Raw genomic sequence first — 23,023 nt, 5'->3', positions numbered from 1 at the left:
AAGAAGAAGAAGAAGAAGAAGAAGAAGAAGAAGAAGAAGAAGAAGAAAGGCTAGCAGCATAGAGGGGGTGTAGCCCCAGGACAACCTCTAATGATTTGAAAGATTGTCTCCTGGCTGTGTGATACAAGCCATCTGACATGAAAAACCAGTGTTCAGTCCCTTTGATTTTTATCTTTGAAAACCCAGAGCTGGAGCCAGCTGAGACAAGGGGAGTCTGTGTAGCGCGACGGGGAGACAATGAAGGAAATGTTGGCTCCGCCGTGATTAGCTTTACTGGTCTTTCTTTTCCAGCACGTGTTTATTTTCGAATAAAGTTACCATGACCCGAGTGTCAATCAATACAGTTCAAAGACTCAGAAACCACCAGGTGTTTCAAATAACTTTCAAGCTCTGATAATACATAGATTAGGGAGTTCTTAACACAGGCAATGTTAAAACAATACTGTCCCTTACTGCCACCCCCAGGTGGGTAGGGGGAAATAGATTCCAAAGGAGTTTTCAACCGTGAACTCAGTCCTGGGATATCCTAGGATTGAGTTCTCGAAACAGCACAGTCACGTTTTTAAACTAAAATGCTTTGTTTGCTTGCGGCACTCCCCGTGCGAAGGCCAGTCTTGGGCAGTTCTGAGTGTGTTTGGTGGTAGTGTTACCACAGTGTCTAAACAGTTACAACTTCCAATGCTCAGCATGTTTAACCCAACTCTCGTAAAAGTTACAGCTCCATGCCCCCGTGTGGCTGCTCAACAGTACTGCATCTTTAAAATCTGGAAAGTCAGCAAAAATTGAGCTCAGGGCCTATTCAGATATACAGTGACTTCCTGGACCTGTCTGACCACATCTGGATGTTCTCAGCAGAAACTCCAATAACAGCCTCCTTTTGTGCCTCCCCCATGCCCCAGAGGGCCAAATGGGTCCTGTAATTGTGTGGTGTGCCGTCAGCATGCTGGGTAACCAAATTACCCACCCACATACATGCATCTTTTTTTTTTTTCTTTTTCTTATCTATAAAAGAACACTAAAGATGTGTCGGTTCTAACATTCCATGATCCATATGCTGGAAGTTCAGAGCCAAGGAACAAGGTAGGTTTATCCTGTCATGCTAATATGCAGTTTGCTCAACCACACCAACACCTGGCAAATTCATCTGGGAATGTGAAAATAGGAATAGAGAGATGGACTTTTCACTCCTGTATGTGTGTCCTCAACTGATGGCCTGGCCTTACACCAAGGTCAGGTGTGACTTGTGAAGCAGAAGCCTTCATCGATGTCCCATTCACAATACCTCCCTCACACAGTCTGTGGCTCTACAGCTGAAGAGGGGATGGAGTAATGATGAGCGTGAATGGTCACGTTGACACACTGTGAACCATCTGAGAAGACTCTCAGTGAGGAGTTCTCTCAATTGGATTGGTCTATGGATGTATGGGAGGGGAGGAGGAGGTGTGCATTGACTGTGATGCTTGTTAACTGAGATGATTGATGACTGAAGAAAAACCCAACCTAAAAGTGGGAGCAGCAATTCTTCAGATTTGGGACCTGGGCTGCATAAGAGAGGAGAAAGCGATCCGAGTGTAAAGTTGTGCACTCATTTCTCTCTGCTCTTGACTGCATGTGACTAGCTGCTTCTGCTTCCTGCCACCTTGATTACCCCACCGTGACAGTCTATAGCCTGGAATCTGGAGTGAAAATAGTCCCTTTAGTCCCTGTGTTGCTTTTTGTCAGGACATTTTATCACACTGACAAGGAACAGAACTAGGGCAGATGGGTTCACTGGCAGTGGCTGAGAAAGATGGACGGCTCCATGCATATGATTGAGCTGTGCCCTTCGTATCGGAGAGGTGAACCCTTAGCCAGCTTCAGGTACACTCACAATAGAGAACGGAGAACCCCTACAGAAAAAGACAACTCGGCTCTGGGTCTAGTAGATAGCCAAGGACAGAGAAATGGCGTTCAATGGAATGACGACTCATGTCATCATCGTCAACGTGTCTTCTCTTCTACAAAGCCATTTCCAGACTCAACATGTTGGGCTCCACTCAGCTGGACTCTGCTCACCCTGAATACCGCACTGTCAGAGCTGGGGAAAGGCAGTGTTGTGTGAGCTGCTGCATGCATGTGAGAATCTGTACTACACGTCAACTTTAGCCTCTGTAGAACAGTAAAATTATGTCAGACTTATAAAACCACCCCACTCTAGAAGGCATTAACAAGTACACACATTTCCACACGTGAAAGTTGCTAATAAAAGGACCATAACATGTGTTTTCACACATCTGGGATGTCTAAGAACAGCTGGCTCCAAAGAGTAGCAGGGCCCCTCTCTCTACCCCCTCCCCTGACCCTGGGTCTTGCCGTCCCTGTCAGCTTGAGAACTCGAGAACTACAAATTTGCCAACACCTACCCCTTGCCCCTTCCACGGTCAGCCTCTCTGTATCCCACGCCCAGGGGACTCCCCTACTGCCAGCTTTCCAGGCACGTGCCCCGACAGCCTCCCGGCTGGAGCTAAGCCTCTCTCCTCTCCCAGGACATGAGGAGAAGTCTGAGAAGGAGGTGAAAGCTGGGACTTGCTGTGCCACCTGCAAGGAGTTCTCCCAGATGAAGCAGACGGTGCTGCAGCTGAAGCAGAAGGTACACTGGGCTTGGTGGGGGTGGGCGGGTGAAGTCCACGCCAGGTTTGGGGGGGAGGAGGGAGTAAGAGGACAGATCATTTTAGTTGAACAGTCATTGCAACTGATGCCAACTAGATATGGATTCTGGACGCTCCCCCCCACTCCAGTACTGAGCACCTAAAGCAGCAGAACACGGAGCAAGGACCTGAGGAGGGGCTACTATAGCAGGCCTGACAATGGGTACGTGTAAGGTTGCGAGAGAATAGAGCTAACACTGCCAGGGTTTCTTGTAGAAGGAACAGATTCCCAGCCCTGGATGGACCTTTTCCATGGCAGTTTGTCTGTTTTATTCATCGAGAACATTCTCTCTTAAAGCTTCTGCAAACTGATGTCATTCTGTGACGCCTTTATTTTCTCGTGTGAACTTTACGGTCTGGGGAAAAATATGCCTCTGAGGAAGCGGTCCTCTGTGAGCGCCTTGTGTCATCAGGAGTGAGAAACAGCTCCCTTTCTCTCCACCCGATAGACGGGTACCAGGGCGCCAGTAATGTCATCCAGCTGTGTGGAGGGGCCTCATGATGGATCTAGCAGTCTGAATTCTGGGATATCTGTCCTGGGCTGGTGTTTATTACACCTGAGGTCAGCGCACTTGCTGGCTTGTCAGCCGCTCTGAAATGGTCCTTCAGCTGCCCAAACATAAACTTACTGTTTTGTTTGTTTAATCACTTCTACTCGAAGCTCTCGGGAGATCAAAGTGGTGTGTATAATCTGTTTAACTTTGGCAGTCAGTTATTCTAAAGGGCAAAAGGGTAAACATGAGACGCTATCTCTTTTCCATGGCCACAAAACTGGCAGCCACCCTAATGAGAACCCCAGCTACCAGTGGAAACTTCAAAACAACAGGCTGAAAAAGGAAGCAGCATTTCTGATGCATGGGCTGGTGAGGTCAGGATCGACTTCAGCAGAGGCTCATGTGTACCTGTGTGTTATATAGCTGCATAAAACATGAACCTAATCATAAAGAGCCTGTGATATCATAGGCAGGCAGAAAACCTTGTCCGTGTGCCGGTATAAAGAAAGAGAAAGGAAGAACTATTTCCCAGACAGCTATCCCCAGGTGTCACTTGAACTGCTGTTAGCATTTTTAGAGGAAACCCAGAAGGTTTGAAGAAGTGTTAAGCTAGCCTTTCATGAGCTAGAGCATCAGGCTTGGGGGAGCAGTTGATTATGGTCCCAAGGTACAAATCTGCCCTCACTACCCCCCGCCCCCGCCAGAAGTAACCTATGGTCTTACCTAAATTATTTCCAGCTGGAATGATTCTAAGGTACTCAATATTGCAAGTTGTTCATACAAACTTGGTTGCTGTCTCTGGCCTTCTCTTAATCTCCTTGCAATATTGTGTGATCCATGCAAGCTGAGAAATATTGAGAAGATGAATGACTGATGCTGAGGTACAAGTGACCCTCATAGATTCACTGATGCTTCTGAGGACTCATGAGTTTGTCTCGGTCCTTCACTAACTCTCATTAGCTTGCTCTACCGTGCGCCTCATTGTCCCCATGCCTGAAGCATGAATGCTGGCATTCGTGGGGCACGGTAAGAAGTGATTCTGCGAGGTCAGGAGGGCATGTGCCTGCATGTGTGTGGAGGGTAGCTTACCTGTCTGTGTGCCTATGTGCAGGCCAGAGGTCAATGTTAATTGTCTGCCTGCATCGTTCTCCAACTTATATTTTGAGACAGGGTCTCTTGCTGACCCTGGAGCTTGCAAGTTCAGCTAGACTGGCTGGCTAGCAAGTCCCTGGGATCTGACTGTCTCCATCACCCTACTGCATGGCTATAATGTATGCTTCCGTGCCCTAGATTTACATGGGAACTGAGGATCCAAGCTAAGGCAAGCGCTTTGCCCACTGACCCTTCTCCCTATCCCTGATTCTTTTCTTCTTTTCTTTTCCTCCCTTTCCTGTTCTTTCCTCTTCCATTTCTTTTCTTTTATTCTTATCCTCCCTTCCCTTTCTTCTTCCTCTTCCCTTCTTTCAGATGGATGTCATCAGTAACCCAAGCTGGCCTTGAACTAGCTATGTAGTAGAGGATGAACTTCCTGCCTCCACCTCCCAAGTGCTAGGATCACAGTATGAGTCACCATATTCAGCTGAAGGCTAAAAATGGGACCTCCTCTATAGCTTCCTGTGGTATGTGAAGTGGTTTTATATACAAATTCTCTCTTAACCATCACCATAGCCTTGTGAGAAGCATGCTAGCATTCCCAGAGTTCAGTGCATGCTCAAGAGGGCAGACCTAAAATCCAGGCCCTCTCCTGTAGATCAGCATTTGCTTCTAGCATCCACTTGCTACTGCTGATACCATCTGTTCTTTTCATAGAACATGGGGCATTTATTTGTCCAGATAAACATTGTCCAAGAAGCAGGTATGGGGGGTGGAGGGTGCTGAAGAACAGTCATGAGATAGTATGCACACATTGAACTACACCATGAGTATACAGTGGGTAGAGTTCTAGCCACAGGAAACGTCCCAGCTCAAATCCCTGGGCTCACCCAGGGATTAATTAGAAAAAGAAAGCCGAACTCCACAAGCAGAGCAACAGAACAAGATAATTTGAACACAGGGAACTTCCCAGAGACTCATACTCCAACCAAGGACTATTCATGGAGATGACCTGGAACCCCTGCACAGGTGTAGCCCATGGCAATTCAGTGTCCAAGTGGGTTACATAGTAATGGGAAGAGGGACTGCCTCTGACATAATCTGATTGGCCTGCTCGTTGATCACTTCCCCCTGAGGGGGGAGCAGCCTTACCAGGCCACAGTAGAGGACAATGCAGCCACTTTTGATGAGAACTGATAGACTAAGATCAGAAAGAAGAGGAGAACCTCCCCTATCAGTGGACTTGGGGAGTGGCATGCATGCAGAAAGGGGAGGGAGGGTGGGATCGGGAGGGGAGGAGGGAGGGGTTTATGGGGGGATACAAAATGAATAAAGTGTAATTAATAAAAAAAAAAAACAGCAACATGCAGAATATAAGGAACCTACAATTCCCAATATTGTTAACCTTTGTAGCAAGGTTGACCAGTCTTTAGGCAAGGGCTGCTGGGTGCTGAATTGCTTGTTTACCGCGCAAAATATTGTATAGTCAGGACAGCGGTTACATTTGAAGGAAGGCAGGAGCCTGACACAGAGCACTCAGGGGGACCTGGCATGGCTGGGAGTTCCATGTGTTTGCTTGAATGCTCACTAGCGTGCTTGCTTTAGTTGTTTTTTAAGCTGCTTATATTAGTTTTGTGAAACTTCCTGTTTGGGACGACTTGTTTTGTCCATTCAGACTTCAGTGCCTCTCCTGCTTCTTCTCCTCTTCCTCCTCTTCCTCCTCTTCCTCCTCCTCGTCCTTCTCCTCCTTTGAGTCAGAAAAAGTGATTTGGTGAGAAAATTGAGTTTGGGGACAGGTGAAGTACCCACCATTCAACTTTCAGTTGAGCAATGAGAAAAAATGAGAGCCACGCATGCTCACTCACTGTGACCCTTGCTCACTTTCTTACCACGCACATATATGGATTCTGAATACACACACAGACACACACACACGAACACATGTACATTCAGACTCACTCACACACAAATACATGTCATAAAAATTTTTAAAGAAAATGTACATATGTACCATGAAACTTTATTTAACCACAAAGAATAATTATATAATTTCCAGGAAAATAAATACAACTAGAGACCAACATGTTTGGTGAAATTAGCTAGACTCAGACAAAAAAAAATAAAAAAGCACGGTATCTTAGGTAGGTTTCTATTGCTGTACAAAAACCATGACCAAAGGCAACCTGGGGCAGAAGGGGTTTATTTGGTTTATGTATAACTCAAAGCCCATCATGAAGGGAAGTCAGGCAGAAACCTCCAGGCAGGAACTAAAATGGGTCCTGGAGAAACACTGCTTTACTGGCTTGTCCACATGGCTTCAGCAACTTGATTTTCTTACACGACCCAGGACCACCTGTACAGGGTAGTGTTGCCAAGATGACCAGAGCCGGTCAAGTTGACAAAAAACTAACCAGCACAAATGTTTTCTCCCGTTCACAGATTTTTAGATTTTACATTGATACATAAAGGTCTTCATTAGTGCATGCACGTGCGTGTGACATGAACACAGAAGGTAGACTGGAGGAAGGACGGAGATGAGGAGGAATGAATAACAGGGTTTTATGAGTGAATATAGAACAAATACAGTCGGTTTTTTTCTGTTTTGTTTTGTTTTTAGAAAGCCACCAAAGTTTCTACTATCTGTCTGTTCTGAAGGTTGGCCCTGAATGTATGTCTGAACAGTCACCCACAATCCTGTTCCTGGTTCCCAGAACTGAACATTCTTTAAGGAAAGGGGCCATGTCTTGGTCACCACTGAATCCATAAACAAAAGCATGGGTCCTGGTATTTAATGATATGTGTTGATTTATAAAGTATTTCTTCAAAGATTAGAAGTCCAAAGCTAGTATGCTTTATTAGTCAGGGGAACTGAGCTCTATGGATGTCCCTGCAACCCTAAATATACCTGGTTTCAACCACTGACTCATTAGACAACTCAAAAAGTTTGCACTGGACAACTCCTTGGCTACCTACAGTTAAGAGGCCTTGCAACCTTTACAGATGACTCTACTTTCTCATGGAGCTACCCTGGCTTTCTGACCCAGGTCTGCCTTGTCTTTATAGATCTCTCTGCTTCCCAACAATGCTGCTGAACTGGGCAAGTATGTCAATGGTGACAAGGTGCTGGCTTCAAACACCTACCTTACAGGACCTCCTGGCCTGCCTGGGGGGCAGGGCCCGCCTGGTGAGTATGAAAAAGGAGCCTAAGAAGATGGTAGGATTTCTGCCCTCTCCACCCACTAGAACATAGGCTGGCTGAGAGTTCACAGTGAAAGGTTGGACACTGTTCTCACAGGTAACAGTGGATGTGCTGGGCAGCATTACCTATACGGTGAGAGGCTATGGGGAGTTGGGTCCTATAGCTTGGAAAGAAAAAGGTGAATCTCCTGGGATTGGATAAGACTGTAATGATTATTTTTAAAGCTGAGCATGGTACTACACACCTGGGATCCCAGTATTCAGGAGTCAGTGGAAGGAGGATCATGAGCTAGAGACTAGCCTAGGCTACATGGTAAGAGTCTATCTCGAAAACAATTCCTTTAAGTTAGTGAGAAGCACTGTGAAGACACTGATTGAAAACTTTAACAGAGTAATAGACTCAAGATTATTCAGTTCTTCTGAATCGCAGCCAGAGCCATCACCACTCTCCCCGGTTCATCCTGTCTTCTCTTATTGCTTACTGCATTATCAGCTATAGTCTTACTCCTATCATATTGTAAGTAAGTGGGATTTCTTGAGGTGTGGCTCAATGCAAGTAGGCCACTCCAAGGTTGAGTTCGCGTTTTGACAAGTACAGACTCCCATGTAACTTACACCTCACAACACAGGAAGTCTCCACCTTCCAGAAAGTTCCCTTGAGAGAGGTACACCACCAATGTTCTCCCCATACCAGCTCTAGGTAGCCACGAACTGCTTTCCTTTCCCAAGACGTCCCCCACTCTAGAACCGCATCTCAGAGGACTGGCTTCTTTCTATCAGCCTTCAGTTTCAGAGATCCACCCACACTTAATTAGAAGAGCCCACATGTCCTGTCCTTTCACTGGGAAAGATATAGTGAGAGTTTATTTCTTCAAGTTCTGAGGTGTTTTACACTGTATTGTGAGCCTCTCCGTACACACATCAGCAGCGTCTTTCGCATCGGTCGAAGAAATGACATTAGTGTTAGTGTGTGACTTTAAACCACAGCTGTCTTATCCCTGGTTTTCAATTCAGCATTGTGCGGGACCTAAACTCTGATGTTCTGGCTGAGAAGAGTGAACACATATGATGACTACACGCAGCGGGAAAGTAAGCCACGCTTACACCTACAATCCCAGCACTAAGGAGGCTGAGGCAGAAATTGCTGGAAGTTTGAGGCCAGGCTGGGCTAAAGAGTAAAATCCTGTCTCGAACAACAAACAGCAAACAAAACCAAGAAAAGTATATAGCTCCCTCTTTTTATCAATGCTTCTTTTTATCAAGGCTGCAGGGAGATAGCATATAGCTTGTAGTCTGAAGTGAGTATTGGGGGAATGAACTAATCAAGGAAGATAGGCTATGTATCAGAACAAGAGGGGCATGGCCAAGCTTTTTATCAAAAGATCAGTAGGGAGCAAGACTCCGGGTTCTTTCCAAAAAATTGAGTGCTTTCTGTCTACTTGTGTCTTAATCCCCTGGTCTCCATTACTGGCCTGCGGCTCAGTCTACACAGAAGAACTGACCCAGGGATTTGGTTTATTTTCTTGTTCAAACATGATCTGTACAGTCTTTGCATCATGGCAGTTTTCTCAGGCTCACACTTCATACTGGTGTCCTCTTGTTTCATCTAAGTAGGCAGGAGCTCTCTCCTTACAAACTGATTCCTAGCATGGTGGCCCCAGCCCCTCTATAAGTGAGTACTTTTCCTTTGCATCTCTGGGTGAGTCTACATGTTGCTAGAGCAAGGACAGCTACAGGAACAGGGAGCCATTGCATGTTGGTTTTCTTAATAAATGGCTAACTAGTTTACCTTCCAGTTCTTCTTTCTGGTTTCTAGCATGGTTTGAGCTGTCCAGGGTCCTTGAGGGAAATACCATGATTGAAGATTGAAGATGAATGGGCCTATGAATTCTCATTCATTTCTAGATTTGGATCACTTTCCTATAAGATGTATTATGGTGTCTAGAGAGCTCATGAGGTTCTCCCTTTCCATTTTCATGTCAAGGTCCTACATTTTAAAGGCACTTGATACACATTGACCTCTGATGTTTACTGATTGGGTAACTGCAGTTGACACCTCACCTCTAGCTTGTCTTTCTTCTGTCAGACAGAATAGTTACAGAAGTGATCTATCCCCCTTCCCAAATAAAGACTTTTGAAATGTACCTAGAATGGGTGTTGAGAATTGGGACATGAGACATGTTTGAAAGGAGCATTGACTGCCCACAACTTTGTCTTAGTTATTCTATAAAGCAGAAATGACTTCTCCAAATATGAAAAGCCTAGGGTCTTTGGTTCTTCGTTTTGTTTTCCAGAGCCTAGAATTATTCTGTGCTGGCACTGTGTTCTGTTGGCTAAAGCTAGTAACAAATGAAAAGTCAGCTCAGAGGAGACAGTGTGGCACAGCAATCGACCCAGACTCTCCAGTGCAGTCATTAACAAGAAACCCTTATGAACGGCCTGACGTGCCCCTGTCTGGGAGATGAATAAGACACAGCCTGTGTTCTCACAGGGCTTCAAGCTTGCTGCTGTCTCACATGAAGGGTAATGACCCTGGCTTTCCACCGAGCAGAAGAAGTTAACTCAAAATGGATTAAAGACCTAAATGTAAAACACTGAAGTCAAAAATGCCATGACCATGGATTTTTCAGTGATTTCTTAGACACGTTTTCCAAAGTAAGAACACATAAAAGTGAAATTATGTCAAACTTAACGTGTATAAATGAAACAGTGAAAGAAGTCAAATGGTAGTTTTGGAAGCCATTTACCTGATGAAGGGTTAACATCTAGAATATACTTTAAATATAATAATCCAACAGCAATAAGTCAAACTGATTAAAAGATGGGCAAGTAACATAAAAAGCCATTTCCTCAAAGAATATATGCGAACGGCTAACAAAACCATGAAAATCACTCAATATCACAAAGTATTAGAAGAAAGCAAACCCAAACCTACAGAAAGATAGTTACCTTATATCCACTACCAGAAGAATATGGGAAGGGAAAGTTAAGCGTTTGTCAGTGTTGGAGCGTGGCTATAAAGTATACCTCCCCAAATCCATAATGTGCTGGGGCTTGGTCCTCTGCTGGTATTATCATTTGGGGATATGAGACTTGGAGCAAGTCCCTGGAGCAATATCCTGGGATCTTTCTTGACCCTGGTACTTCCCTCCCTGCTTCTCTGCTGCCTGCCCACCACATTGTGAGCTCTGTCTTGTTCCCTCCACCATGGTGGGCTGATAACTCTGAAACTATGAGCCAAATTAAGTCTCCTCCTTAGGTTTTTCCAGTGGTTACTTGGTCACAGCAACAATAAAGCTAACTAATACAGAGAAAATATAGGAAAACTGTAAAGTGTAAAATAATATAGCCACTATGGAAAAGAGGTGAGGTTACTTTAAAATATTTAAACCAGAACATGGGCCAGCAATCCCATGTCTGTGTATATGCATATACATATACATACACCTCCAAAAGAATGGGAAGCATTCAAATACCCATGTTGACAGCACCACTGTTAGGTGGCCAATAGATAAAGGCTTCCCATTTACTCTCTGGTAGGTGACTAAAATGACAAAATGTGATATATACACACATACAAATAAACTATTGTCCTACCTTTTGAGATGATACGTGGACTAGTCTTGGAGACATTAGGCTGAGTAAGACCTACCCAGTTTTTAATGCACGCAGACACAGCCAGGCATGTGAGGTCCCACCTATAATGCCAGCACTTGAGAAGAGTTCTCAGTGGCCACAAAATGTAGTCTTTCGTGATGAAAACATTCTAGAGACCTGAGGCAAAGCTTTGTGAGGGTATCCAACACTTGTGAACCGCACATTTACAAATAATTAAGATGAAAACATTTGTATTATGCAATTTGTGCACAGTATTTTTTTAAGTACTCTAATTGCAATGTACCCTTTTCCCACATCCTCCCTGGCTGATGTTCAGTAGTCTGTAGTCTGCACCAAAGTTCAGCCCCTCAACTTAAACATTTGTGGCCCTCAAGGAGACAGGCGCTTCCTGGAGACTCATCATGTGACAGTCTGTGTCCTACATGGATGTCTTAAATGGCAGTTCAGGGGTGCCTCTTCCTTTATTGCAAGCTCTAGCCAAGCCAATGTAGCTGTTTATAACTCTTTCTGTAAAGGAGAGGAACCCTCACAGACTTCTGAATCAACCTCCATGATAAAATTATATGAAAAAAGTTGGGTAACAGCTATCATCAGTTAGGTACAAAATGGTCATACAGCTAGTTCTTAAATACTCCCAGTGCTCTGTTGATACAAGCTTCAAAGAGAACTTTAGAAAACAAACTTACTGTCTACAGAAACCCTACAGGTAGCCTAGGTGAGTGAATGTGGCTGTGTGAGAATCTAAACTGGAACAGAGCATAGATTCTACCTAAAAGAACACCCACTGATGCTCCAATCATTGTGCCAGCAACAGAACTCAAGTCTAAATTTAGTTCTTTCTGTTTTCAAACTATGGCCAGAAACCCAGATCTTTGCATGAAGTCTCAAAATTTTTAAACAGCAGGAATATTGAGAGGCAACAGTTGCATATAAGATATTCACATGACCATAATAGATGCAGTGGGCAGTTAATTTTTAACTGTTGTGTTTTATTGGGGTGGAAGCAAAGCAGAAGAGCAGAAGGCTGGGTGGTGCAACTGTTAGGGAAGGACAGGAGTCAAGGAGTGAGGGGTACCTTGACAGAAAGATGAGGATGAGCAAGTGTGTGGTTGAACTTCAAGCAACTGAAGCCACTGCAGGGCTTCCTCCTTCTTCAAATTTGGCTCTTTACAGAGTATTGGCATATTTAAGAACTAGCTATATGACATAATCTAGTGTCTGCTTCACTCCTGAGTCGCCTCAGAGTCTAATTCTGCTGACTGCTATATAACTTGATAGCTGCTGCTTTATTTTGCTCTTGCTTATTTGTGTGTGTCAAAAAATTTTTATCGAACGCTGCACATCATTTTTAAATAAACACTAGTTTCCAAGAGACTTGGTAATTACTCTTTGAGACAGGCCCCTTCTTCTTCTTTTCAGGCCTGTAACAAAAAGTTGAGTCATCCTAATGAGTAGTTAGCTGAGTTAGTTTGGGGCTTTGTTGTCACTATATTTACCTTCAGTGCTTTGCCGTCTTCCAATATTCAAATCCCTCAAGTGGTAGGATGCTGTTCCTTTTTGCTGAGTCCGTATTAGTGGGGTTTCTCTGTTTGTATTCCACTCTTGTCTTTCTGCAATTCCTACACAACTCTCTACACTGTTGTCCTCTCCTCAATAATAAGTTCCTTTTACTTTATATTTCATGTTAGAGTTGTGGGTATAGAGGCAGTTTCACTTTTCTTTGTCCTGTGTTTCCAGGCCTTGAACAAGTAAGACCTCATCTTCATGTTCATCCCTAGCAAACTATGAAAAAAAAACAGCATTTCCTATCCTTCTCACACAAAAAAATGGGAATATATAATGCCAACAGGAAAGAGCCTATGCTTCTTATCTTGGGGGACTGAGGTGTTTAGAGTAATGGCTAAAAGTAGGAAAGTTCTATGTAGAAAGAATATCTTGTGTATTGTATGGATGCATTGCCTGTCAATTAAAGAAAAAAAAATCTATGGCCTATAGGAGAGGGTAGAACAGAAGGTGCAACATCCAGCAAGCAGAAAGGATTCTGAGATAGAGTCAGGTGTAGGATGTTCATCTGAAAAAAAATGTGAGGAGGACAGACGCATGGTACCTGAGCAATGGTAAGCAGCCATGTGGCCGAATGTAGATTATTATAATGCATTATTTTGTATATCGGAGAAGAGCCTAATGATATGGCCTAGGTATTTGTAAATATATTTTGAGTCTCATGAATCATTATCCTGGGAGCTTGGGGTTGTGAAGAAAAACATACACCCTACTACAGCTGTATAACTAAGAAACACTCAATAGAGCTGCAAAGAATTGGTGAGGTGTAACCAATATTGGCAGGAGACAGAAGGTACCAGCTATGAGGCAAGAGTTAAGGAAACATAAGAAAGGGGAAGCTTAGCACATGTTTAGTGCTTACTGTGTGTGACGTACTAGTCCATGGAGTATGTGTATGTATCTAAAATTTTATCTAATACAACCATGGTATATTGGAGTTTTATTTAGATTTGGAGATAAAAGACTAAGGTTCACGGAGCTTAAGAAAATTGTCAGATATTCAAATGTAGAACTCTCTGATGGCAAAACTTCTACTACTGGTGTTTGTGTTTGTGTGTGTGTTGTATGTGTGTATATATGTGCTGATGTGTGCATGTGAATGCATGTGTATGTGTGTTGGCTAGAGGGCAATATTTTGGTGTCCTTTTATATCACTGTCATCATTTCACATTTCAGAGGAACTGGCTGATGAGAAAGCCCTTTGAATCTTCCTCTATCAACTCACTCGCCCTCTGGGTTTACAGATACACACCACCGCACCAACTTCTACATGGGTACTATGAACTATGAACTAGGGTTTTCATTCTCACACAGAAAGCACTTTGAGCCATGTCCCCAACCCCACTGTGAGACTGTTAAGCATTCTCTAGATAACGTTACATGCTGCTGTGGTCCAGGGGTAGAGAGAGGCAGAAAGCAGGACATGCTTAAAGGAGTAGAGCATGTGGATCACTGAGTAGGAAGATTGTGGAACTCTCGATCTACTGTAGGAAGACTCTCAAGTTTCCCATTTGAGCAGATGGGTGACAGAGGGTCCAAGAAAAGAGAGAAAGGTGAAGTCACTTTTCATTGTGTTGAGTTTAAATCCCCATAGGCACATTAATAGAAATACCACAAACAAAGAGCAGAGTTAATGGAAATCTCTACAATTACTTTGAGATGCTGTGGTTGTGGAGTAAGTGCTAATATGTTCTTGATTACAGGCTCACCAGGACCCAAGGGCAGCCCTGGATTTCCCGGTATGCCAGGCCCTCCTGGACAGCCTGGCCCACGGGGCTCAATGGGACCTATGGGACCATCCCCTGACCTGTCTCACATTAAGCAAGGCCGGAGGGGCCCTGTGGTCAGTGTCTTCTCTAAGATCCATGTAATATTGGATTTGTGTTCTTGTCCTGCTTTTGTTTTGTTTTCACTTAAATCATCAGATGCTTGTGTCTTCTAGGGCCCACCAGGAGCACCAGGAAGACATGGCTCCAAGGTGAGTCTTATACTTGGTCCTTAACAGTTGCAGGGCTGTTTCTCCCCACTGCTGGTCATCCAGTGAAGCTCAGCACACCCTACCTCCCTTCCCTATGTTGCATGTAGCAAAGTTGAAACACAGATACATAGGTTGAGAGTAGCAAACCTCACAATCTATAACACTTGAAAATCCTAAACTTTTGGAGCACATGTAACATTGTGTGGGAACAGGAATTCTGAACTGGATGTTGTAAATTAAGCCTCTGTGTAGTAATGATCACAATTGGGTTTCTCACTAATCTATGTGTTTTTTTTAGATTGGCCTCACTTGTTTAAGGGGAGAAGCACACGCTCACTCATTCTATACTAGTGGCGGCTTCCCTGTAGGAAGTTGACTGCTGCCAGTATCGCTTACTTCAGAAAAGTTGGTGCCTCACACACTGCTTAGAAATGCAAGATTCCTTATCAGCTCTGGTTTGAAAATGTATAATCTTGTGAGAACTCAGCAGCTGAGGCACTCGACCCAAGCTTGCCAGTTCTGATAAGAAGTCCCCCCAGCCCAGCTTTGATGCCGAGTTTACTTTGTATAGAAAATGCTTTTTTCCTGCAGGAGGGTGGTTGTGGCTGGTGGGTGTCTAAGCGGAGACTGAGGTCCTTACATCTGCATGCTCCAGAATGCTAACGCTCGCCTTTTGGTTTTAGGGGGAGAGAGGAGCACCTGGGCCCCCAGGGTCACCGGTGAGTCACACTGTCTGTCCTGCTTGCCCAGTAGATGTGTCTCTCAGGCATTCATAAAATGGTAGGGTGGGTCTGCTTAGATGGATCAGTGGGTAAAGGCACTATCACCAAGCCTGATGACCTGAGTTCAATTTCTAGGACCCAAACGGTGGAAGAAGAGAACTGACTCCCACAAATTGTCCTCTGACATCCATAGGAGTGCTATACATGTCCCCAAACAAACAAACAAAAAAACTTTAAACATGTTTTAAGAATTTATGAGTGGGTCTTGTTGGCAGAGGCTCACCCTCCTATGCTGGCACTTAGCCCATCAGGTCCGTGGTTAGGAGGAAAGTTGTAGACAACCATAAGCAACTAGTTTGGGTTTTTTAAATTTGTTTTCTGCTGTCACTTTTTCTTTTACCTCAGATAATGTTTATGTGAACTATCTCCTCGGCAGCCTGCTATGCCAGGAACCCATTTCCAAATGCATCGTAAGATGTTGGAAAGAAGGGCTGAGGATATGGCTTAGTCAGTATAGGTCAGGACATACAGGCAAGGGGCCTGAGTTCAGCCCCCATGCGGAAAAGCCACTGCTAAAAGAGGCCACTCACAATCTCAGCTCTAAGGAGGCAGAGAAAGATAGATCCCTGGGTCTTGCCGGCCAGCCAACCTAACAGAACCAACATTTCTAGGCTAGGAATAGATTCTTTCTAAAAACAAACAAACAAGCAAAAAAAATACAGAAGGGACAGTTCCCAAAGAATGTCAACCAAGCTTGGCTTCTGGCCCTCACACACCCCTGGGCAGGCAGGCAGGCATGGTGCTGAAGGAATTTCCATCTTGATTCACTAGCATGAGGCAAAAAGCTAATTGGGAATGGGATCAGCTTTTAAAACCTCAAAGCTTGTCTCCAGTGGCACACCTCTTCCAGTAAGACCACACCTCTTAATCCTTCCCAAATAATTCCACCAGTTGAGAATCAAGTGTTCAAATGAATGACTATTTGAGGGTCATTCACATTTAAACCACTACATCCCACTCCTTGGCACGCTTGGGCTTGTGGCCAACTCTTAATTCGAACTGCAATTAGCATGACTTCAAAAGTCCCCCCATAGTTTCTCACAATTTAAAGGTTCAAAGTCTTCTGAGATGCGAAACAATCTCTTATTTGTAACCCTCTGTAAAATAAAAAATAAAAAATTACATGGTCTCAACATATAATGGCACAGAATATACATTACCATTCTAAAAGGGAAGAATGGGTGCAGAGTGAGGAAATACTGGGCCAATGCAGGATGGAAACCCAGAAGAGCAAATATCAAATCCTGTAGCCTGTCAAAGGCTTAGATGGTTCTACCCTTCCAGTTTTGTTGACTGCAGCACACTTTTCTCTCAGGCTGTTTCAACTTCCTGTATGCAACTCTTCCTGGTAGACATTCCACAGTTTTGAAACCTCCAACATCCTGCAGTTTCCAACATAATCCAGGCTTCATTTTCACAGCTTTATGCAATGGCTTCTCAGGACCTCCATGCAAGGACTCCCCAGCTCTACGTTTGGCCTCAGCAGCTCTCCTTTTTTAAAATTTAATTTAATTTAATTTACTGTATATTGGTGTTTTTCCTGCACGTACGTCTGTGTGAGGGTGTCAATCCCCTGGAACTGGAGTCACAGACAGTTGTGAGAGGCTATGTGGGTGCTAGGATTTGAACCTGGGTTCCTTGGAAGAGCAGTCAGTGCTCTTAACCTCTCAGGCAGCTCTCCAACCCCAGAACAAGGTCTTTTCCTTTCACAAATTGTAGGATTAGCTGGGTGGGGTCTTGCCCTGAGGATACTACTCCCTGTATTCCATTTTGCATCAGGACTCTCCTTACCTCCTTCATTATAAACCATGGTTTTAGCATCCAATTTCCTGATGTTCATTTTTCTTTTCAAACTGTACATTTTTCATTTCCCTTTTGCCCTGCTTGCTCGTCTTCACTGTAGCAAACTGCACAAGACTGATTACTAATCACCATGTGACAGTCAATACTGGGCTGTCTTGAAAGCTCCCCTGCCAGAGAAATTAATCCACTGTTTTTTCAATTTTGCCTTAGGCAGAAAGCAGCCATATTCTTCGCTAAAATAGCACAGAATGGCCCTTACCTCGGTTGCTAATATTGTTACTTTCTGAAACCTCTTGAACTGGAGCAAAGACCTGTTAGACTATCCCAGTAAGTTCTGCAGCATTCAACTTTCCTATTCTAAAATCCCATATGTTTTTCCCACATTCCTCCAGAAAACAGTACATTCAGGTCTGTCCCAGCAACAGTCCACCCCGTGGTGCCAGTTTCTGACTTAATTAATCTTCTATTGCTAAAATGTCATAACCAAAACAAGTTAGGAAAGGAAGCATTTCATTGGCCTATAGTTTCAGAGGGCTAGAATCCATGACCACTATGGAAGGAAATGGGACAGCAGGCAGGTAGGAAGGCACACCACTGAAGCAATAGCTGAGAACTCACAACTGGTCCACATGCCCAAGGCAGAGAGCTAAATGGAAATGCTGTGGACTTCTGAAACCTCAAAGTTTGCCCCCACCAACGCACCTCCTCCAATAAGACCGCATGTTCTAACTTTTCCCAAACAGCCCTACCAACTTGGGACCAAGTATTCAAACATATGAGTCTATGTGTGCAATTTTCATTCAAACCAAAATACACACAGCACATTAGAACAGAAATGTGTATGTTGTCATAACCCAGAACACTTGAGAATTTAACCACTGCTATGCTAGCAGGTCATATGAACCACTCTCTCCAATAAAAGAGCAAAAGGGCTCCCTGGGCTTAAGAAGAAATTTGCTGTATGTATGTACAATATCTAGGAGATTAAAATATGAGAGAATGCAAGCAAGTCTGCCATTTCTGGAGAGGTGGGTGTGTGCTCTGAAGGACCAAGAGGCCTGAGTGGCCACCTGGCCTCTTGCTCCGATTTGCTTTCTATCCTCAGACTGTTACCTAACATCTCTTGACACTTGTTTCTCATCTACACAGTGGAGTATGACTTTCCACACTCCTGTGTGTGTGTGTGCGGTGAGGGCCAGATGACATTAGAGTGCTACATCTGAGTGTGTTGTTGTGTCCCCTGCAGCTTCTGAGGTAGAAGTTGCTGAGTGCCATCCATCTTGGATGGTGGTAATGATTTTTTACCTTTAAAATCCTAATGAACTCGGAACACGCGTGCTTAAATGCTTTTAGTTTTTCCTGTGGGCCGTGCTCCACCACAGCACTGCATGAAAATTAAAACTTACCAAATATTATGCATGATAAAGAACGTCTAATAACAGAATTAGGAAGGTTTGATTTGGAACTTTGTAGACAATAAGAAAGAGCATACTCTCAGTCTCATTTAGTTGATCCATCTTATAAACAACTAATAATTTAGGTTTTTAAGAACAGAAAACATTAGACCCTCTCAGTTCTTTCTAAGCCCTTTGCGTTCCACTTAAGTCTACCTATGAGCCCAGTGGGATTCGCCATGGTCACACTGCGTGGAAGAGGTTGGTTCGAATCCAACAGGACCTTAACTTCCTGACCACTACTCTGACTACTAGATTTCTTTGTAAACTCCTCTGAGGAAGGAGGAGAATGTCACCAGTGTTCTGTGTGAGAAGAGGGGTTGTAGGACAATCCTGGGGTTCCCAGGCTGCTCACGTAGTCCTTAAATCTATTTAGGCTACAGAGTGAGTGAGAAGGTAGTCACTCACAAGCAGCGGGACCCGTGGGTGACAGGAACTAGGCAGGCTGCTGCAGCTGTGACAAGTAACTATGACCTCACAGCTTTGACTCCTCCCATGTGCACAGGGGCCCCCAGGATCTTTCGACTTCCTGCTGCTTGTGCTGGCTGACATTCGAAATGACATCGCCGAGCTTCAGGACAAGGTGTTCGGGTACCGGACTCACTCTTCTACAGAGGACTTCCCCCTACCTCAGGAATTTTCCAGCTACCCAGAGACTCTGGACTTTGGGTCCGGAGATGAGTACTCCAGAAGAACTGAAGGGAGGGGCTCTGAGGCCCCAAGAAACTTTTATCCATAGCACATCCTGTATCTTCGTGCCACCAGAAGAGAAGCATGCCTTCGGCCAGTCATAGCAGCTAAAGAAAAATACCACTGGAGGCCTAAAGCCTTTGTCTTTTCTGTCTTTCTGCCTTGTCCTTGCTGCTTCCAGGCCCTGTTTTCCAAGTATCCTGCACATCACACTAGCTACAGGAGGACGTGGTGGGTTAATGTGCTGTTTTGGAAGAGCCAATGGGTGGTTTTCATCAGAACCTTCCTTGACATCATGGTTTTTCAAGAGCTTTTGGATTTCTGAGTTAATTGCTCCCATGGAATCTTAGTGCAAAAAGGGGGAAACTGTCAAAATGGATTCTTATAAGCATAAGGTTCCTTCTAAAAAGAAACTTGTGTTCGAAATACTTCACTATTCATTCTCTACTGTCAGGAGGAAGGCTCTTCAGTTGGGGGTGAGAGGAGAATGCAGAATGATGTTGGTAGAAGATGAGTTTTCCTTATCAACCTCACAGATTTCAAATTTTGCATATTATATATACATATATATATTTGGTTGCAGAAACAAGAGAATAAAAAAGGATGTGAGAATGTGTTAGGAGAGATAAAGAATTAGCCTTTTATTTCCTGTTATAAGGGTTGCCACAATTTAAATTTTTAAATATGACAGTAAAGGATTCATGCAAATCCTACTTGGAGACGGAAGTTCCTTTGGTTGTGGGGCTGAATCATGTTTTCTAAGGGCCCTGTACACTAAAACAGAGAGCTCCTGGTGGCCAGGAAGTTTGAAGACTTTGGTTAGAAGAGCTCCATACATGTCAGATGATTTGATAACTAAGGTGCCTGGCCTTAAAGAAGTACCAAATGCCCTGGCCCTGACCAGGTGGCCAGATGTGCTGTCAGGCTCTGATCCTTCTCAATCAAGGCTAAAGGAAAGCTGCTGGCCTGGAATCTTGGCCAAGGAGAAAAGGAGAAAAGACTTCACTTAAAGCTAGATCACCAGCAGCTGACTAATCTGCTCTAAGACATTTGAAGTTCTTATCAGAGCCAGCCTAGCTTACCAGCACGCTTCGAACAATAAACAGAGCACAGGTCTCTGAGATAGAAGAGGAGGGGGATTTGCTTCTAACTTGGCATAATTTTCCACTGTTTTTCCCTGAGTTAGTTAAAGTCCCTGTTGTTGTAGGTCTCCTTAACCTTGTTCTCCTGTGAGGAAAGCACACATCCCATGCCTGCCTGAGTCTTTTCTTGGTGTACTTCTAGTTCCCCAGGGACTCAAGTTCCCAGAAGTGAGCAAGAGGCCAGGTTCCTTCTTGGTGTCTTTGGGGTCTCTTGTTCCTTAGTGAGCACCCTTTCCCTGGGCATGCAGCTTGCTCCTTTGCATTTTTTGACTGCCTCAGTCTTTCTCTTGAGCTTCCCAGGGGATCTTGCTCACATGATCGCCCACACCAGGGTCTCTGTTGGCTATCCCGCAGGGCCCCGTTGTATTGCTAAGAGGTTTGTGTTTATCTTTTCCCTATATCCTTTTAGACTCCATCATCTCCCCATCCATACTGTGACAACTTGTTGGAAGAAGCCGGATATTTGGTTTGCATGACACTGCACTGCACTGTCCATTTTTTCCTGAGCAATGAGAAGGGGCTCTGTCTCGGGAGCTCAGGAGCAATGAGAAGGGGCTCTGTCTCGGGAGCTCAGGAGCCCAGTGGTGTTTCGCTTTCTCTCCCCTGTTTTGCTTCCCCTCATCCTTCTTTCCTGCCTCTCTTCCCTTCCTTCTCTTTTCTCTCCTTTTTTCTTTTCTTTTGTCCCTTCTCTGCTTCCTTCTTCCCTCGATCCCTTTCCCTGCTTCTCTCCCTTTCTTTCTGTTCTCTCCTTTCCTTCCTTCCCTCCCTTCATCTCTCTCTCCACTCTCCCTTCAATTCCCTCTTTCTTCCTTTTCCTTTCTTCTTTCCTTCCCTCTCTCCCCCCCTCTCTCCCTCTCTTTCTCCCTGCCTGCCTGTCTTCCTATCCTGTTAGAGAGGCAGGATTCCCACCCAGTCTTGCCAAATCCCCCAGTGGCTATCCACCAGCAGTTCACAATGAAGACAAACACACACTTGCCCTGCTTGCTTGCTGTCTCTTCCCCCTTCCCCCTCAGAGCCTGAGCATCACTACAGATGGCCTTGCCACCATGGGTTCCTGAGGAGACAGATGCAACCACAGTCAGGTCCCATCTGGAATCTATTTAGTGCCTGCCTGTTTATAGAACCCACCACCTAAAGGGTGTGGATGGATGAATTCTCAAAACTATGCATAGGCTCTGTGAGCAATGATTATGTCCATCTTTTTAATGAGGAATTTTATAACTACTTTTTATGTCTACTTTTCCTAGGCAGTGAAATGTGTGTGTAGAAACATAGCCTTTATTGCCAAATGCTGGCAAAATGCACGCATACTCCACGCTTGGCTGGAGGCCAAGCCAATGTATTAAAGGAATGAAGTGAAAGTCATAATATCTGGGATTCGCAAGTCTGTTCCAGATAATATCTCCAGGAAAACATACAATAGCAAAATACAAATACAAAAAACAAAATAGTGTTTTGTAACCTCAATCTGCCAGAGCATTGTCAATTTAGATAATCATTACTCCTCAGATTTTCAAAACTTGGACTGCTAACTAACTATACGACCAAAGTATGTCCTCTACTTGTCCAAATTATAGTTTTTTAGTGATAAGGCATTGTTGCTCACATATCTTTCAGTTGTGGATAGAAAAATCAAAGCTTTACCATCTAAACAAACTTCTGCTCAAAATCCCATGGGAAGGATAGTTCAAAACAGATTGACTGAGTCACTTCCTGTCTCATGGGGAAAATGTTTTGGTTTTTTTATACCTTCTTCAACCCTATAATAGAAATGTTCATTTTTCTAATATCTCTACAACTAAGACTTGGTTATAAATTGCCTCTGCATTTATAAAACAATGAGAATAAAAATTCACTGAAAATAAAGTAAGGAAGACATGCATTTTTAGTTCAGGAAAACTGAATTTCCCAGTTCCGGATTCATATTTTCCAGAGGGAAAGATAATCAGCTTTCCTGTGCCAAATAAGTGTTAGGAGCCAGGTGTACTGGTGTACATCTGTAATCCCAGCACCGGAGAAACAGGGAGAGGCAGGTCAGGAGTTCAGGGTCAACCTCAGCTACATAACAAGTTTGAGGCCAGCCTGGGCTATATGAGAACCTATCTCAAAATAATAATGATGATAATAATAATAAATAATAATAATTAGGAGGGGATTGGAGAGGTGGCTCAGAAGTTAAGGATGCTTGCTGCTCTTCTAGAGGAGCAGAGTTCAGTTTCCAGCTCCTATGTCAGGTACCTTACAAACGCTTGTAACCCCAGTTCCAGGTGATCTGATGCTGTCTTCTGGCTTCCATGGCACCTGTGCTCATAGGCAAACACACACACACACACACAGGTGATTTAAAACAAAATGTTTTTTTTAAAGGAGTGGGTACAAGGCAGATGCTGCCTTTTCTTGCTTTCTATGTTACTTTCCAGTACTTGCTACAGAATTAACTGAAGTCATATTGCTGTGTAAAGTCCTTTGTCCAACAGGTAAATAATAAGCATCCACTGACCTTGGAGGGAAAAGAGTAGTGC

General features: G+C 44.1%; 1 protein-coding gene across 1 annotated transcript in view; it reads left to right on the top strand.

Moving 5' to 3' along the window:
- The window catches only part of Ccbe1 (collagen and calcium binding EGF domains 1), a 254,015-nt gene extending 231,352 nt beyond the window's left edge, over positions 1–22,663 (top strand). The window contains exons 6-11 of the mRNA XM_055622989.1: positions 2,526–2,629; positions 7,337–7,457; positions 14,356–14,495; positions 14,595–14,630; positions 15,314–15,349; positions 19,175–22,663. Of these exons, the coding sequence (XP_055478964.1) occupies positions 2,526–2,629; positions 7,337–7,457; positions 14,356–14,495; positions 14,595–14,630; positions 15,314–15,349; positions 19,175–19,408 (671 nt within the window). The 3' untranslated portion in view covers positions 19,409–22,663. The remainder of the gene's footprint in view (positions 1–2,525; positions 2,630–7,336; positions 7,458–14,355; positions 14,496–14,594; positions 14,631–15,313; positions 15,350–19,174) is intronic.
- Positions 22,664–23,023: the final 360 nt, after the last annotated feature.

This window comes from Psammomys obesus, unplaced genomic scaffold (genome assembly GCF_907164565.1).
Source record: "Psammomys obesus unplaced genomic scaffold, mPsaObe1.curated_primary_1811, whole genome shotgun sequence".
NCBI lineage: Eukaryota > Metazoa > Chordata > Mammalia > Rodentia > Muridae > Psammomys > Psammomys obesus.
The sequence above is the reverse complement of the archived record's forward strand: the minus strand, read 5'-3'. Positions and strand labels throughout refer to the sequence as shown.